This window comes from Bufo bufo, chromosome 9, assembly GCF_905171765.1.
Source record: "Bufo bufo chromosome 9, aBufBuf1.1, whole genome shotgun sequence".
In the NCBI taxonomy this organism is placed as follows: Eukaryota; Metazoa; Chordata; class Amphibia; order Anura; family Bufonidae; genus Bufo; species Bufo bufo.
In genome coordinates, this window is record NC_053397.1 from 16,045,430 (window position 1) to 16,062,827 (window position 17,398).

General features: G+C 49.3%; 1 protein-coding gene across 1 annotated transcript; it reads left to right on the top strand.

The window, feature by feature from the left end:
* Positions 1 to 9,867: 9,867 nt before the first annotated feature.
* Positions 9,868 to 10,950, top strand: LOC120979609 (histone H1.10-like). Its single transcript, XM_040408469.1, has one exon. The coding sequence runs from the start codon at positions 9,890 to 9,892 to the stop codon at positions 10,526 to 10,528; it is 639 nt and encodes a 212-aa protein (XP_040264403.1). The 5' UTR covers positions 9,868 to 9,889; the 3' UTR covers positions 10,529 to 10,950.
* The last annotated feature ends 6,448 nt before the right edge of the window (positions 10,951 to 17,398 follow it).

Here is a 17,398-nt window from a genome sequence, read left to right on the forward strand (position 1 = left end):
GGACACTTATGGGGGGGATCTGTGGCTGACGGACACTTATGGGGGGGATCTGTGGCTGACGGACACTTATGGGGGGGGATCTGTGGCTGACGGACACTTATGGGGGGGATCTGTGGCTGACGGACACTTATGGGGGGGATCTGTGGCTGACGGACACTTATGGGGGGGGATCTGTGGCTGACGGACACTTATGGGGGGGGATCTGTGGCTGACGGACACTTATGGGGGGGGGATCTGTGGCTGACGGACACTTATGGGGGGGGGGATCTGTGGCTGACGGACACTTATGGGGGGGGGATCTGTGGCTGACGGACACTTATGGGGGGGGGATCTGTGGCTGACGGACACTTATGGGGGGGATCTGTGGCTGGCACTGTTATCTATGTGCCATCCACAGCCCCCCCCCCCCCTTCCCCCATAACAGTGCCATCCTCAGACCCCCCCCACCCCATAACAGTGCCATCCACAGACCCCCCCCCACCCCATAACAGTGCCATCCACAGTGCCCCCCCCACCCCATAACAGTGCCATCCACAGACCCCCCCCTTCCTCCACCCCATAACAGTGCCATCCACAGACCCCCCCCCTTCCCCACCCCATAACAGTGCCATCCACAGACCCCCCCATTGCCGCTCCAGTACAGTTATAGAATGTGTAAAATGAATAATGATTCTATTCATGAGGCCCCCTCTGTAGTAGAACATTCAATATATCCATCCTACTCACAGGGCTGTTATCGTAATCCAGGCCGGCCGGGCAGACGAGCGGCAGCGTCGCTGACTGACGTCACGTGCCTGCGCCGCCGGCTTCATTCATAAAGTATGCCGGGCACGTGACGTCAGTCAGTGACGCTGCCGCTCGTCTGCCCGGCCGGCCTGGATTACGATAACAGCCCTGTGAGTAGGATGGATATATTGAATGTTCTACTACAGAGGGGGGCCTCATGAATAGAATCATTATTCATTTTACACATTCTATAACTGTACTGGAGCTGGGGGCCGGAGCACAGTGAACGCACCGGCCCCCAGCTCCTCCTCCCAGTCCCTCCCCGCTGATACATCGAAGCCTGCGATGCTGGAGGGAGCGGTGGGGCGGGGCTATAGTACAGTGACCCCACCGCTATTGCCGGCCCCCAGCTCCAGGCCCTGAACGAGCCCCCCTTCACGGAGCCTGGCGCCCCCCTATTTGAGAAGCACTGCTGTAACTGAATCCTTCACCGATATGTTGACTGAAGAAACTTTATTTTCAGAATGCAACATCTCATTGGCTCCCTGCCAGGCAAAAAAAGCATCAGAATTTTAAGCTCTGCTTTAAATGTGATTGGAGTACATGGCTCAGTACAGTAATTCAATATAAGGTGCTCAGCTTTGGAAGATGGTGGTTTCCAGATCACCTACCTTTTAATTTAAAGGGCATCTGTCAGCAATTTTGTACCTGACCTGTTACATGTGCACTTGGCATCTGTGTTGGTCCCGTGTTCACATGTGCGGCATTGCTGAGAAAAATGAATCTAATATATGCAAATGAGCCTCTATGAGCAACAGGGGCGTTGCCGTGACACCTAGAGGCTCAGCTCTCTCTGCACTTTGACAGGGCCTGGCAGTGTAAACATCATGGGTATAAACCGATATGTCTGCGTCTGACTCCTCCATGACCACCTGGCACAGGAAGAGTCCAGGCTAGATGGAAAAATATAAATTGGGGGGGGGGGGGGGGGGTGTGTAAGTGATCCGTGTGGGACCTGAAGAGCTTTGAACACCCCTTGCACATGTTGCTAATAATGGCCACAGTCGCCCTCTGAAAAAAAACCTGCCCGTTTACATTGATTCTCGCTGCATGAAGTCTTAAGATACATTTGTAACCCTGCAGCTATATCTTTAATGGCTGGCATAGCGGGATGCCGTGTAATGCTGTGTCTCGCCAACGCACTTGTCACCCGATTCCTCAGCTTATGATTTATTGACAGACCACTGAAAGACACAACATAAGACAACCCCTTTAAGGCAAACAAAATGACACCGTCAACCCAAATAACCAGCACAGGGTCCATGACGCTGCGTTGCGCCTAGTGGCAGAAATGCATGGTGCATGAATGTTCCGTAAGCCGCACATGACTCGTTGTCACGGGTTTCCTCTGTTTCAGCAAAAATTCATTGATATCTCACTGTGGGATGACATGTGACCTCTATAAAAATAATACCATCATGTGAGCTTTCCATGACTCTTCTGCTTTATCATAGTTTGGGTGCCCCCCCCCCCATCCCCCAACACTGTTATGGAATGACGGAAAACCTTGGACTTGTGGTGGGAGGGGACCCAGTACAGAACTAGTAGCAATTACATCCTAACTGCTACCTGCAGCCGCCAACAGGTGGAGCACTACAGACATTCACCTCCCATTGAGTCCAGTACGAGCTATACACATCCAGGTGCATTTAGCTCCCCCTAGTGATGGCGGCAGGCAGCCATAATCCCATCATTTATCAAGTCTGAAATCAGAGCCCCCAATACAGACCTATAAGATGCAGTACAGAATTGTGGACGTTAAGGTATCTGTCAGCAGTTTTGTCCCTATGACACCGGCTGACCTGTTACATGTGCGCTTGGCAGCTGAAGACATCTGTGTTGGTCCCATGTTCATATGTGCCCGCATTGCTGAGAAAAAGTATGTTTTAATATATGCAAATGCGCCTCCAAGAGCAACGGGGGCGTTACCGTTACACCTAGAGGCTCCGCTCTCTCTGCAACGGCCGTGCCCTTAGGGCCAGGTGTGAGGACGTTTTCCTTGCCTGGTCCTATCAAAGGGAAGACTGTGAGGCAGGCAGCTGCAAAGAAAGCAGAGCCTCTAGGTGTAATGGCAACGCCCCCGTTGCTCCTAGAGGCTCATTTGCATAAATTAAAACATCACTTTTCTCAGCAATGCGGGCACATATGAACATGGGACCAACACAGAGGTCTTCTGCTGCCGAGCGCACATGTAACAGGTCAGCCAGTGTCATAGGGACAAAACTGCTGACAGATGCCCTTTAAAGAGTTTTTGGGAATAAATAAAAAAAGGGCCAAAAAAAAATCTGAATCCGTGCAGGTAAGTAATACTTTTTTTTTTCTAGCCCATTTTTTTTTTTATTAACCCCTTTAACTTCAAGAAAGCAGCTGTCTAAGGAATGGGGTCCACCCTGAGCATTACTATAAGGCACTATGACTTTGGTGTGCACATCTACCTCCCCCCCCCTGATATTTACTACAATACGCAGGGCAATGTCTGCAGTGTCCATATTGACGGGTAAGTCCTGGGCAGTAGTTTCTGCCGCTCTGTACTTGGCTATAGCACGATGCCTGCGATGGGGAATCGTCCACATTATCCAGGATAAACCACAGACGACGTGGCTGCTTCTTTTTCATTTGTTCCACTGAAGTTCTGCTCAATAATCCGCTGGAGGTTCTGTGGGCGGATTAGATTTTTTTTTTTCTTTCCTTGAATCTGGGACATGACTCATATTTCTGTGTTTGTGCCATGGATTTTGAAGCTCACACCAGTGAATGCCGCCGGGTTTATACGTGATCAATAGCAGCGAGTGCTGGGTGGGGCTGACAAAAAGCATTGGATCAGTGCTGGGGGCCAAGACCCTCCCCTCCCCCAAGGACAGTGGGCCCAGTAACCTTTGCCACAGAGTTTTCTGATCATTATCCGATCTATAAAGCCTCATGCACACAACCATATTTTTGGTTTTCGTGCGATCTGCATATGGACAGTACACTATGTGCTGTGCACATCTGTATGTCTGTTCTGCAAAAAAAAAGGTAGAACATGTCCTATTCTTGTCTGTTTTGCAGACAAGAATAGGAATTCTTACAATACTGCGGAACTGGACCGCAATGACAGGTTCAGAGGAGCCATACCCGGCGCCATGACAGGTTCAGAGGAGCCATGCCCGGCGCCATGACAGGTTCAGAGGAGCCATGCCCGGCGCCATGACAGGTTCAGAGGAGCCATGACAGGTTCAGAGGAGCCATGACAGGTTCAGAGGAGCCATGACAGGTTCAGAGGAGCCATGACAGGTTCAGAGGAGCCATGACAGGTTCAGAGGAGCCATGACAGGTTCAGAGGAGCCATGACAGGTTCAGAGGAGCCATGACAGGTTCAGAGGAGCCATGACAGGTTCAGAGGAGCCATGACAGGTTCAGAGGAGCCATGACAGGTTCAGAGGAGCCATGACAGGTTCAGAGGAGCCATGACAGGTTCAGAGGAGCCATGACAGGTTCAGAGGAGCCATGACAGGTTCAGAGGAGCCATGACCGGCGCCATGACAGGTTCAGAGGAGCCATGCCCGGCGCCATGACAGGTTCAGAGGAGCCATGCCCGGCGGCATGACAGGTTCAGAGGAGCCATGCCCGGCGGCATGACAGGTTCAGAGGAGCCATGCCCGGCGGCATGACAGGTTCAGAGGAGCCATGCCCGGCGCCATGACAGGTTCAGAGGAGCCATGCCCGGCGGCATGACAGGTTCAGAGGAGCCATGCCCGGCGGCATGACAGGTTCAGAGGAGCCATGCCCGGCGGCATGACAGGTTCAGAGGAGCCATGCCCGGCGCCATGACAGGTTCAGAGGAGCCATGCCCGGCGCCATGACAGGTTCAGAGGAGCCATGCCCGGCGCCATGACAGGGTCAGAGGAGCCATGCCCGGCGCCATGACAGGTTCAGAGGAGCCATGCCCGGCGCCATGACAGGTTCAGAGGAGCCATGCCCGGCGCCATGACAGGTTCAGAGGAGCCATGCCCGGCGCCATGACAGGTTCAGAGGAGCCATGCCCGGCGCCATGACAGGTTCAAAGGAGCCATACCCGGCGCCATGACAGGTTCAAAGGAGCCATGCACGGCGCCATGACAGGTTCAAAGGAGCCATGCACAGTGCCGTGACAGGTTCAGAGGCAGTGTCGGACTGGGGTACTTAGGGCTCCTGCACACTAACTTATTTTTTTTCCCCATGTCTGTACCATTCACTTCACTTCTATGGGGCCGCAAAAAAACAAACAAAAAAACTCTGTGTAAATTGCATGTCCGCATGGCTGTTCTGCAAAATGATAGAACATGTCCTATTATTGTATTGCATTACAGACAAGGACAGGACTGTTCTATTAGAGGCCGGCTGTTCCGTTCCGCATAATGTGGAATGCACACACCCGGTATCCATGTTTTGCGGATCCGCAATTTGCAGGCTGCAAAACATCCAGCGGTCGTGTTCATGAGCACTTACAGCGATAACAGAAATATTAAAGATGAAGTATGATGGCGGACAGTCACAGCAGCATGCACAAACCTACATGTGGCAGAAGTTACACATATATGGATATCCTGCACTTACAGTCAGTCAGAAACAAGACACATGCAGCGCGCGCCAATCACTCATTGGACACATGGGGCACACACGACACTGATACATATGTCACATACTGCACATACACTACTGATACATAGAACATACAGTTGCAAGAAAAAGTATGTGAACCCTTTGGAATGATATGGATTTCTGCACAAATTGGTCATAAAATGTGATCTGATCTTCATCTAAGTCACAACAATAGACAATCACAGTCTGCTTAAACTAATAACACACAAAGAATTACATGTTACCATGTTTTTATTGAACACACCATGTAGACATTCACAGTGCAGGTGGAAAAAGTATGTGAACCCCTAGACTAATGACATCTCCAAGAGCTAATTGGAGTGAGGTGTCAGCCAACTGGAGTCCAATCAATGAGATGAGATTGAAGGTGTTGGTTACAGCTGCCCTGCCCTATAAAAAACACACACCAGTTCTGGGTTTGCTTTTGATAAGAAGCATTGCCTGATGTGAATGATGCCTCGCACAAAAGAGCTCTCAGAAGACCTACGATTAAGAATTGTTGACTTGCATAAAGCTGGAAAGGGTTATAAATATGACCAATTTGTGTAGAAATCCATATCATTCCAAAGGGTTCACATACTTTTTCTTGCAACTGTATATAGCGCACACCAATCACACATAGGAAACACACAATGCACGCACCAAGACATTTATGCCTAACCCTTTAACTTAAAGGGGTTGTCTCACTTCAGCAATTGGCATTTATCATGTAGAGGGAGTTAATACAAGGCACTTACTACAATGTATTGTGATTGTCCATATTGACTCTTTTCCATCACAAATATACACCGCACGTATCCATGGCTTTGACCACTCTGCAATCCAGCAGCAGTGGCCGTGCTCGCACACTATAGGTAAAGGTGTTGGCCTATGCGCACTTCGAGTCTTTCACTATAGTGTGTAAGCAAAGCCACCGCTGCTGGATTACACGGTGGTGGTAACCACGGATACGTGCTGTGTATAAAGTGATGGAAAGGAGGCAATATGAACAATCACAATACATTAGTCAGTGCTTTGTATTAACTGCATGATAAATGCTATTTACTGAAGTGGAGACAAACCCTTTAAGCATAAATGTCTGGCATGAAATTTATCCAATCTTAACCTCCTCATATTGTACATACTCTACATTATAATTAAAAGGGTTGTCCTACCATAATGACCTATTGCCAATCTACAGGATAGGTGATAAATATCAGATTGCTGGGGTCTGACTGCTGGAACACCCACTGATCATGAAAAAAGGGGTCCTGAGACATTCAATTACATTACCGCCAATCTATGTACACAAGGGTCTTAAGACCACGTTCCCTTGATCACGGGGGTCCCAGCAGTCAGACCCCCACCTAGACACTTATCACCTGTCGTGTCATAGCTGTTTCACTTTTTCACATTTCCTATCCTTAAAGGTTTTCTTTGGGTGTAAAAAAAAGAAATTAAATAAAAATTAAAAATCTGGCCCAAAATGTGTCAAACTAAAATAGAAATGTTCGCCTGTTAAAGGGCCGGTGTCCACTTTTCTAGTTATCATCTATCCACAGGATCGGGGATAACTAAGTGATCCGTGGGGGTCTGAACGCTGGAGCCCACACTGATCCCCCTTCTTGACTGAGTGGCAGGTCGAGCACATGCCCTGCCTCTCCATCCATTCTTTATGGGGTCGCCGGAGATGGCGGAGTACAGCGCTAGCTATTTCCAGTGGTCCCAAAGAGTATAAATGGAGAAGCAGGGTGTATGTGTGCCTGCCACACCATCAAAAAGGGGGAAAAGGACCCGTTCCTGGGATCAGGGGTCGCAGAATCGGACCCCTCTAATCATATAGTTATGCTCTATGGTGTGGAGACGATAACTTGAAAACCTGGACAACCCCTTCAAATCCTCCATCACTCCACCAGTATCTCTTTACATGGCAGCAGTGATGCCTGTAAATACGGAATATCATCACTACCGCCATGTAAACCATACGTATCAATACTGGAGAATGTGACACTGTCCAGAATTTTTCGGGCATAAATCCAACCCCCTTTGCAGGTCATAACCTTTAACAAAGCCCAAGCAAAGGCGCTAGAGGAGCAACGTGAGCAAAGGGCGCAAACGAAGGGTCATAACTGAAGCAGAGGCATTAGGGTCTCCTGAGGCAGGGTAATAGTAGGGATACTGGTGCAGGGGTAACTGGAGAAGAGGCAGTATTAGGGGTGCATGTAGAGTGGGGACATCTGGGGCATTTATGGGGGTGCACCTAAAGCAGAGGCATTAGGGTCACCTGAGGCAGGCTAATAGTGGGGATCCTGGAGCAGAGGTATTAGGGGGGCATCTGAACAAGAGGCAATATTAGGGGTGCATTTAGAGTGGGGACATTGGGGGTCACCTGGAGCTGGGGCACTAATGGGGGTGCATCTAAAGCAGAGGCATTGGGGGGACCTAAGGCAGAGTCCCCCCAGTGCCACTCTGAACTCTGCAGAGAGCAGCACACATACACAGATCGGTGTCTGCTATAAACAAATCCCCTATTTCCCCCTTACAGCTCACTACTGTCACACACCTGAGAAATCAGCCCAGCACCGCAGAGGAGTCCTTCTCTCCAGAAACCACAGTTTTCTGACAGCAGGGAGGGCAGGAGGATGGCCAGACATGTTCTCTCCTATTTCACTGCCAGCAGCCCTGGAAGGGAGGCTGCATCACTGTGCAATACTGCCACCTAGTGGTTACAATAATTATCTCTCCTGAGAAACAAGAGAAATAATTACTCCTCCCTCTTAGCTCTGGGCGCAGGAGACTGGGGGCCTACCGAGGAATCCCCCAACTCCCCGGTGGGCTAGTCCAAGCCTGTTCAGAGGATCCATGCCTGGTGCCATGACAGGTTCAGAGGAGCCATGCCTGGTGCCATGGTCTGATCAGTGATTTCTGATATTCAGATGCCAGTTGCCATTCAGAAGCCTCCATCATGGAAGCATAAGACCACAAGCTGCACTCAGTTTTGCAGATGTAAGCCCTACCTCTAATACCCCGGCCAAACAGGATTGAGATGACAACCATCTCAGATTTAGACCTAGTGATGCTGTTCCTATAATTGCAGACCATCTCCGCGCTAGGACTATGTAGCACACACAGTGGTCCAATGAGCCTGATCAAGAGCAAATTTCACCGCCGGGCGCCATACAAGACGTCCCATTTCAACCAACTACAGATACAAAAAGTGTTACCCTTAAAAATGTGCCTTTACCTCAGAACCCTTATAATTTTGGCAACAGTGCAATCTACTATGGGAGCCCCAAGGCAGATTGATAAAGAAGTGCTAATCATAGTGATTATGACAACCAGTGACGTAACTAGAAATGACAGCCCCCCCCCCATACAACCCCCACTCCTGTGGTCTCTCTCAGCCGCTCCATCTGTTCCCTACATATACTGGATGTGGTGTCACTGTATATACTGTCATTGTAGAATACTGTTGAGGTGGCCCTGACAAAATCTTTTAGTCCTCCTCCTGGGCCCCTTCTGGGTTCGGGCCCCAAAGCAGCCGCTTCCCCTATGGCTACGCCCCTGACGACAACTAGGATGGTTAATGGCCCTAGGCACCAGGAGACGTACAATAGGGGACAGAACTAGAAAGCTCCAGTGGAAAATTTGGATAAATTGAACGGAAAAGGGCATTAAAAGTGACCCAGAGACGGTGCCGTTTGTGTCGGCGCTGGAGGAGTCCATTTTATCAGACACGATCTATAATAGATCTCATCTATCGGGGTAGAAATGCGTATTATGATGCACTGATCAGGGACTGGACTCCTCTCAGGTTAATTTGCATATGTATCAAATCGGTTTTTTTTACACAATAAAAGCACACAGAGCTATGGGGACTGGGTATTGCGGATGTGCTAGCGGCCATATAGCAGACCATGTCCTCAGCTCTATACACAAAATCCCGGTGACAGGTTCCCTTTAAATTTAGACTTCTTTCTGCCGCCGTGCGCTTCCCCGATGCCACCACCAGAGGGCGCGCACTGTGTTAGTTACAATAAATTAAACCTTTAAATTTTAATGTCTCATTGTCACGAACCCCCCTCGGTGGGAGCCGGCGGCATCTATGGGGGGTTCTCTCTGCCCCCCTGGTTTACATCGCTGTAATAACAGGGGGTGACCGAGAAATCCACTCTCCCATCACAGCCCCCTATACATGGCTGGATCACACACCCAGGGAGTGCCTTTTATTTTGCGCCTAGGGGTGGCCTCTGGGGGGGATCCTGCTGGGGGTCTGTATTGAGTTGCAAAGAGAAGCGCCTGGACTGCAGGAATTGGGGGTCTTCGGTATTGGGGGGGCTTCAGGGGAAGGGGTATAGGGCCTCAAAGGTGAGAGAAGAAACACAAGTTGATGCAGAGAGGAGCCGAATCTGTTGTTGTTCTCAACGTGGTCCGCTCCTCCAGTACAAGAGCCGCGGCGGAGGCAGGAGGCGCTCATTTGTCGCAAGCAGCAGAGCAGGAGAGAATGTCTCTGGAGCTGGAGGAGAACGTCCCCACCACTGATGAGGAGGAGGAGGATGATGATGGGGAGGAGGACAGCCCCAAGAGGTCTTCCAGGAGGAAGAGGGGGGCAGCCGCCGCCGCCTCCTCATCAGGGGCTTCTAAGAAGAAGGGCAAGAAGAAGAAGAACCAGCCGGGCAGATACAGCCAGCTGGTGGTGGAGACCATCAGGAAGCTGGGCGAGAGGAACGGCTCCTCCCTGGCCAAGATCTACGGCGAGGCCAAGAAGGTCTCCTGGTTCGACCAGCAGAATGGTCGCACCTACCTGAAGTACTCCATCAAGGCGCTGGTGCAGAACGACACCCTCCTGCAGGTCAAGGGGGTGGGGGCCAACGGCTCCTTCCGCCTCAACAAGAAGAAGCTGGAGGGAGGGGGGCCCCCTGAAAAGAAAGCGGCTCCTGCCCCCAAACCTGCGGCCAAGAGGACTACAAGCGCCAGCAGCAGCAGCACCCCGAAGAAGAGCCACAAGAAAGCAAAGCCCAAGAAGGAGAAGCCCAAAAAGAGCAGCCCCCCCAAGGCCAGCAAGAAAAAGGCCGGGGGCAAGAAGGTGAAGAAGGCGGCCAAGCCCAGCGTCCCCAAGGTGCCCAAATCCAAGAAGTCGTGAAACCAATCCGATCGCCGGTGCGCACAGCCCTCCCCCCGCTGGATACATTGTAGCCGCCGCCGCTTTGATACAATGTATCGAGCTGTCATTCCTCTCGGAACTTTGAAACAATCGTCGCTTTCTGATTGGTGGGAGGGCGGCGGTCACCCTGGCGATGGCGTTCTGTGGGCGGGGCCAGTTGTTGTGACGTGGCAGCAAGGAGGCGGGGCGGCCTGGACAGTACTCAGGTGTCTTTTCTCCGCCATCATTTTCCGCTGGTTGGTTGTTCCAGTTTTTTTGTGCTTTTTTTTTTTATATATATATTTTGCACATTTTTTTTTTTTTTTATGATGGATTTTGTGTCCGGTTATTTTTTATTTATGTTGAATTGAAAAAAAAAAAAAAAAAACGTTGCTTAAATCTTTGTGATGAATAAAAAAAGTAATGAAAGCAAAGGAGGGGCTGATTTATAAAATGGGTGTACCTTTCTGATTGGGAAGCATACCCCAATTCTAGACCCCTGTGGGGGGTCCCTTAAACCCCTCCCTTTAAAGCGGTCGTCTCCTCTGACATTGGTGGCGTGTCGCTAAGATATGGCACCAATGTCAGATAGGAGCGGGTCCCACCCCTGGGACCTGCGCCTATGTCCTGAACGAGCACCAAACTAAAAGGACTCATGTATACGAACGTATTTTTTTTTTTTTTTCAGGTCTCTATTTTACATCAATGGGTCTGCAAAAAAAGGAAATGTCCGTTCCGCAAAAAAAAAACCTGAACATTCTTGTCCATTTGGCGGACACGGACAGGCATTGTTAGAATGGATCCGCCCCAAAAAAAGTCATCCTTTTTTTTTTTTTGCAGACTGCAAAATATATATACCGTCATATGCATGAGCCCTGAAGGAGATCGCAAGTGCTCTCCATTCACTGCTATGGGAGTGCGCGTGGAGAATGGAGAGCGCACTGCGCATGCTTGGCCGCCTCTCTAGTCACCGCTATGGGACAGCCGTAGATCTCTGAGCCAGCGCTTAGCTGGATTTGGAACTGCCATAGCAGTAAGTGGAGGATGGCTTCGCATGTGTAGTGGGCTCTCTATCACATCGGGGGGTCCGTTCTGGAGAGAAGAGAGGTCCCAGACATTGACGGCGTATCTTTAGTCTTATATGACCAATGTCCTGTAGGTTGTTCAGGATCAGGTGAAAATGGCTGCTTTCTTCAGAACCAGCGCCACCCCTACTCCTTGGGTCGTTTGTGGTATTGCATCTCAGGGGAAGTGAATGGGGCTGAGTTGTAATACCACACACAACCTGTCAACAGGTGTGGCGCTATTTTTTTTTTTTGGAAGCTAGAAGCCATGTTTTTCTCATTCTTTACTAAACCTCCATGTTTTTAAAGGGATTCTCGCATTATTTGGGGGCTCCTGCTACGACCGCTCTCTACACTCTAAGCTAATGACGGCGCTTTCTCCACTGACGGGTCGTGAGGCGCCATTTGTTCGTGGCAAACGGTGTCCCTCGACTGGCAGACGACTAATTTGCTTTCCCTGGAGCACAATATATGTTGAGGGTAATTTATTAGAACTGGAGTTTCATTCACCATGGGGGAGATGTATCAAGCCTGGTGTAAAGCAGAACTGGCTCAGTTGCCCATAGCAACCAATCAGATTCCACCTTTCATTCTTCAGCGCTCCTTTGGAAAATGAAAGGAAGAATTGGTTGCTATGGGCAACTGAGCCAGTGTTTCTTTACCCCAGTTTGATAAATCTCCCCCCTTGTGGGCATGAAGAGATTTTTTTTTTATAAAATGGGCACAAAGCAAGGGGTTGTATAAAATATACAAAAAAAAAATAACATTTTACATGTTTTTCTGCTTTGGTCCTGCAGCGATGACATCATGTCCGTTGTTTAATGACCCTTGGTGCCAATGACAAGCCTCACTGGTCACGTGTCATTCATGCAGATGCGACCGCTGAGGCCAGTGATTGTCTGCAGCGGTCATGTGAATGGTGACTGACATGTGGCTGCTGCAAACCTCCAGGGACCAGACATTTTAAAGTGGTTGGCCATGTTTTGGGCTTTTCTGGGCAGACATGTAAAGGGAGGCATACTTACCTGGGTCACGGCTCCTTCGCTCCCCGCATCTGCTTTGACGCCGCTGCAGCAGTGACCTGCCGACATGATGCAAGAGGGAGGTCACCGCTGCGGCCAGTCATTGGTTGCAGCAGCGTCAAACAGGATGTTCACATCAGGGGACCCGTTGTGGCGAGAAAGCAAACGAGCCAGGTCTAGCAGGAGGAGGAGTCTGCTGACGCCCTACCCCCACCTTCCCCAAAAGGCGGCCAGCCCCCTTTACAGTGGTGCCAAGCTTGGAAAATCCCTTTAATCAGAAGCGTGCTCTGGTAAGATGTGTAAAATGTATTCCAGTTTGCAGGTCTCTTAGTAAATATGGCGGTCCTCACACCAGAAAAGCAAATCTACTCCAGCTTTATGACATTTGCGCCATAATTTATACCAGTTTCTGGTGTAAATTATAGTGGGTGCCACAAATGCTAATCGGTGGGGGAGGGGGGGTTATCAGGTGTCGGCCAGACCGCACTGACCTGATGTGACCTGAGGACAGGTCATCAATATCTAAAAGGTGGAGAACCCCTTTAATCTGACAAGGTTTTATTGTGTTTGTCAGTGTGAAAACAGTGGATACTCCGAGGCCGGGTCCACATCTGCGGCATGCCGATCCGGCACAAATGCCGGCTGTTAACCGGACCAAAAAAACCGTAGCATAGAATGGCATTTTGTAACCCACGTGTCCCACGACAAGCCCAATAAAATCATGGCTGATGATCAACTGAGACCAATGAGTAAAAACGCCCAAGATTTACAAAACCTGCCCTGCAATATGTGAGCTGTAGTGGCGGCTTTTAGGGCACTTTCACACTAGCGTCTTTCTTTTCCGGCATAGAGTTCCATCACAGGAGCTCAATACCGGAAAAGAACTGATCAGTCTTATCCTAATGAATTCTGAATGGAGAGCAATCTGTTCAGGATGCATCAGTTCAGTCTTTTTGACTGTTCAGCACGGAGATAATACCGCAGCATGCTACAGTTTTATCTCCGGCCAAAAAAACTGAACAGTTGCCTGATCCGGCATGAAAAATACCGGAATGCCGGATTCGTCCTTCTGGTCTGTGCATGCGCAGACCTTTAAAAATGTGAAAAAAAAATTAGAAACAGGTCCGTATGACAAACGGGCAGACGGATCCGTTCTTGCAATGTATTTGTGAGACGAATCCGCATCTGCATGCGGATTGCCGGATCCGGCAGGCAGTTTCGGCGACGGAACTGCTTGCCGAATCACTCTGCCGCAAGTGTGAAAGTACCCTTACATGGGCACCGCTCCGACAGAATCCAGTCTTTAAGGACCCAATTCTGAATTATTTGGTAACAAAAAGTATAAAAGAAACCGCGGATCTGCAAAAAACAGAATCTGCCCAAGTTCCTTCCGCTATTTGCGGAACGGGCGGCCCATTGTAGACATGCCTATTCTTGTCTGCAAAACGGACAAGAATAGGACAGGTTATATTTTTTTTTGCAGGTCCTCGGAACGGAGCAACGGATGCGGACAGCATGCGGAGTGCTGTCCGCATTTTTTGCGGCCCCATTGAAGTGAATAGGTCCGCATCCGAGGCGCAAAAACTGCGGCTCGGATGCGGACCATGACTATGGTCGTGTGCATGAGGCCTTAAGAGCAGATTTAAAAAATAAAATAAAAAAAAGGCCCAGAGGCCAATAAACATTTTCCAACGCGCTAAATTTCCAAAAAGCGGATCGCAGGGTATCCCAACTGCAGAGACCCCCAGTGATCAGCTGTAACCTGTGGGGGTGCCTGGCAGAAAGTGTCTGGTTTCAATACAGCGCCACCGCAGGGCAAATGAGGCATTACACTATGCAAAACTAAAATCAATGGGCTGTACATGTAATGCATGAATGTGCCGGGTCCTCCAGGGTCGGAGGCGCTGTTTGCCCCCATCCTTCCCATCACCACAGAATTCACTAACAGATGATAATCCAGCCAACCGCTTTATAGAGATCCACATGATGATGATGATGATGGGGCTCCCTCTTTTTGCTTTACAATAGAGATCAGGGTGCCAAAATCTTTCCTGCTGTCAATGTGAGGAAGTCGCCCTCTGCTGGTCATCCCCAGCCTTCACCCAATCACATCACCAGTAGCAGGGACGCCTCTCTGCATGGGACTCAGACGGATCCGGCATTCCGGTATTTTGAATGCCGTATCCGGCACCAATACATTCCTATGGGGAAAAATGCCGGATCAGGCATTCAGGCAAGTCTTCAGTTTTTTTTGCCGGGGATAAAACCGTAGCATGCTGCGGTTTTCTCTTTTGCCTGATCAGTCAAAACGACTGAACTGAAGACGTCCTGATGCATCCTGATCGGATTACTCTCCATTCAGAATGCATTAGGATAAAACTGATCAGTTTTTTTCCGGTATAGAGCCCCTGTGACGGAACTCAATGCCGGAAAAGAAAAACGCAAGTGTGAAAGTGCCCTAAGAATCTTACTGCGCATATTCAGCACAAATGTTGGATCCCAGGTGTCTGGCCAATCACATGGCTAGGTTCGTACCACGTGTCATCATCTTGAACAGATCACATGGCTACGTACATCCCGCCCACGTGATGCCTCCAGAGGTCATGACGTAGCGCTGACATGTGATCTCCTATCAGTCACATGACCGCGCTAGCTCCGTCCCCATACTGCCGCCCACATTAGACTCAAGGCGCCCAACATAACCATGGGAACCAAATGCCCCCCAAAAGTTTTGTCGAGTCCACATAAGTGCTGGATATTCAATTGCCGATATTCGTCAGGTCTTATCCCCAACTGTTTAACCGCGATGTATAAAGGTCCCAGCTTTTATCTATAAAATACAAAAATAGAAAAGACTCATTAAAAACAACTTCAAGATAACAAGACGGTTATTCTACATTCTGATGATCGATACACATGTCCATTATTTAATACCACTCACATAAAAATCTATATTCAATCCATGCGGCTGTAACGCTTTCACCATTTTGATTCCTTCTTCCTTAGTAATGCCCTCCCCCCGTCTCCAGCCCTTCTCAATGTCCCTACTGCGTCAATCACAACGATATCTGGCTCCACGTAAGCTGGGTAATGCTCCATGTTTGGGGTGCTGTGACTGTACGCGCCCGACTAAGGCTTCGGTATGTGACACTGACAAAGCGTCCCCTTCATGGCAAATCAAGAACTACACATCCATTAAGCTCAGTCAATGCCCATTGATTTCAATAGATGTTAGGGACACAGGGGTGCTCCTAGCCTTTCTGCTGCCCTAACCCCTCCCCCCCAGCCCTACTTTTAAAGACATACTAGGAAAACATTACATACAGCGCCCCATACCTCTGATGTAGACGTTCTCTTTCCTCATCTTCTCCACGCAGACCAGACCGCCATGATGACTTCTTTCAGCTAGGTCTTCTCTCTGCAGTTTGACAAACAGACATCTTAGTTTCCTACTTTTCCATCATCCTCCCACCTCCTGAACATCCCATCCCGCCCCCCCCCCATACTGTGCGCCCCAATACTATACTGCAGAAACAGGTAATCCCCCTGATAATACTATTACCACACAGATAGTTCCCCTTCAATAATTATTGACACAGTGCCCTAAAACATAACTACGCCCAGAAATTAGTGCCCCCGACACCAATAGCACCATAAACATAGTGTCCCCCAAAATAATTGTGCTAAGCTGATACTGTGACAGGGTACTCCCCAGTAATAGAGCTCCCCAAAGTTGCACCAATAGTTATAATTCTCTGCCAAAGTGCCCCAACAGTAATAATGTCCCCCATAGTGCCCAAGTAGTAATAATTCACCTTATAATGTGCGCCAGTACAAAAATGCCCCCTTATAATGTGCGCCAGTACAAAAATGCCCCCTTATAATGTGCGCCAGTACCAAAATACCCCCTTATATTGTCCACCAGTACAAAAATGCCCCCTTATAATGTCCGCCAGTACCAAAATACCCCCTTATAATGTGCGCCAGTACAAAAATACCCCCTTATATTGTCCACCAGTACAAAAATGCCCCCTTATAATGTCCGCCAGTACCAAAATACCCCCTTATAATGTGCGCCAGTACAAAAATGCCCCTTTTTAGTGGCCACACTGAGGACAGCAATACAGTTGAATAGCGAGAGGTGCGCACTCATCGCCCATGGACGTACCACCGCCTCACCACTTGTCCCTAGGTGGCGCCACCTGAGGCAATCGCCTCACCTTGCCTCGTTGGCAGTGCGCCCTTGAATGGACACGTGTTCTTCAGTTACCCCTGCCGCATAACAATCTGGTAAACCTGCTCCAAGATGGCATATGGATCATCCAAATTAGCCCTCATGCACACGACCGTTGTTGTGTTCCGTTCCGCAAAATGAGGTTCCGTTGTTCCGTGATCCGTTTTTGTTTCCGTGTGTCTTCCTTTATTTTTGGAGGACCACCAGACATGAAGGAAAGTAAAAAAAAATCTAAGTTTGCCATGCAAATGATAGGAAAAAAACGGACGCGGATGACAATCTTGTGTGCCTCCGCGTTTTTTCACGGTCCCATTGACTTGAATGGGTCCGCGAACCGTTTTTCGTGAAAAAAATAGGACAGGTTATATTTTTTGAACGGACTGGAACCAAGGACGCGGATGACAAACGGTGCATTAGCCGAGTTTTCAACGGACCCATTGAAAGTCAATGGGTCCGCAGAAAATCACGGAAAACGGAACAACGGACACGGAATAAAACAACGGTCGTGTGCATGAGGCCTGAGGCAATCCCTTTAAGAATCATTTCTGTA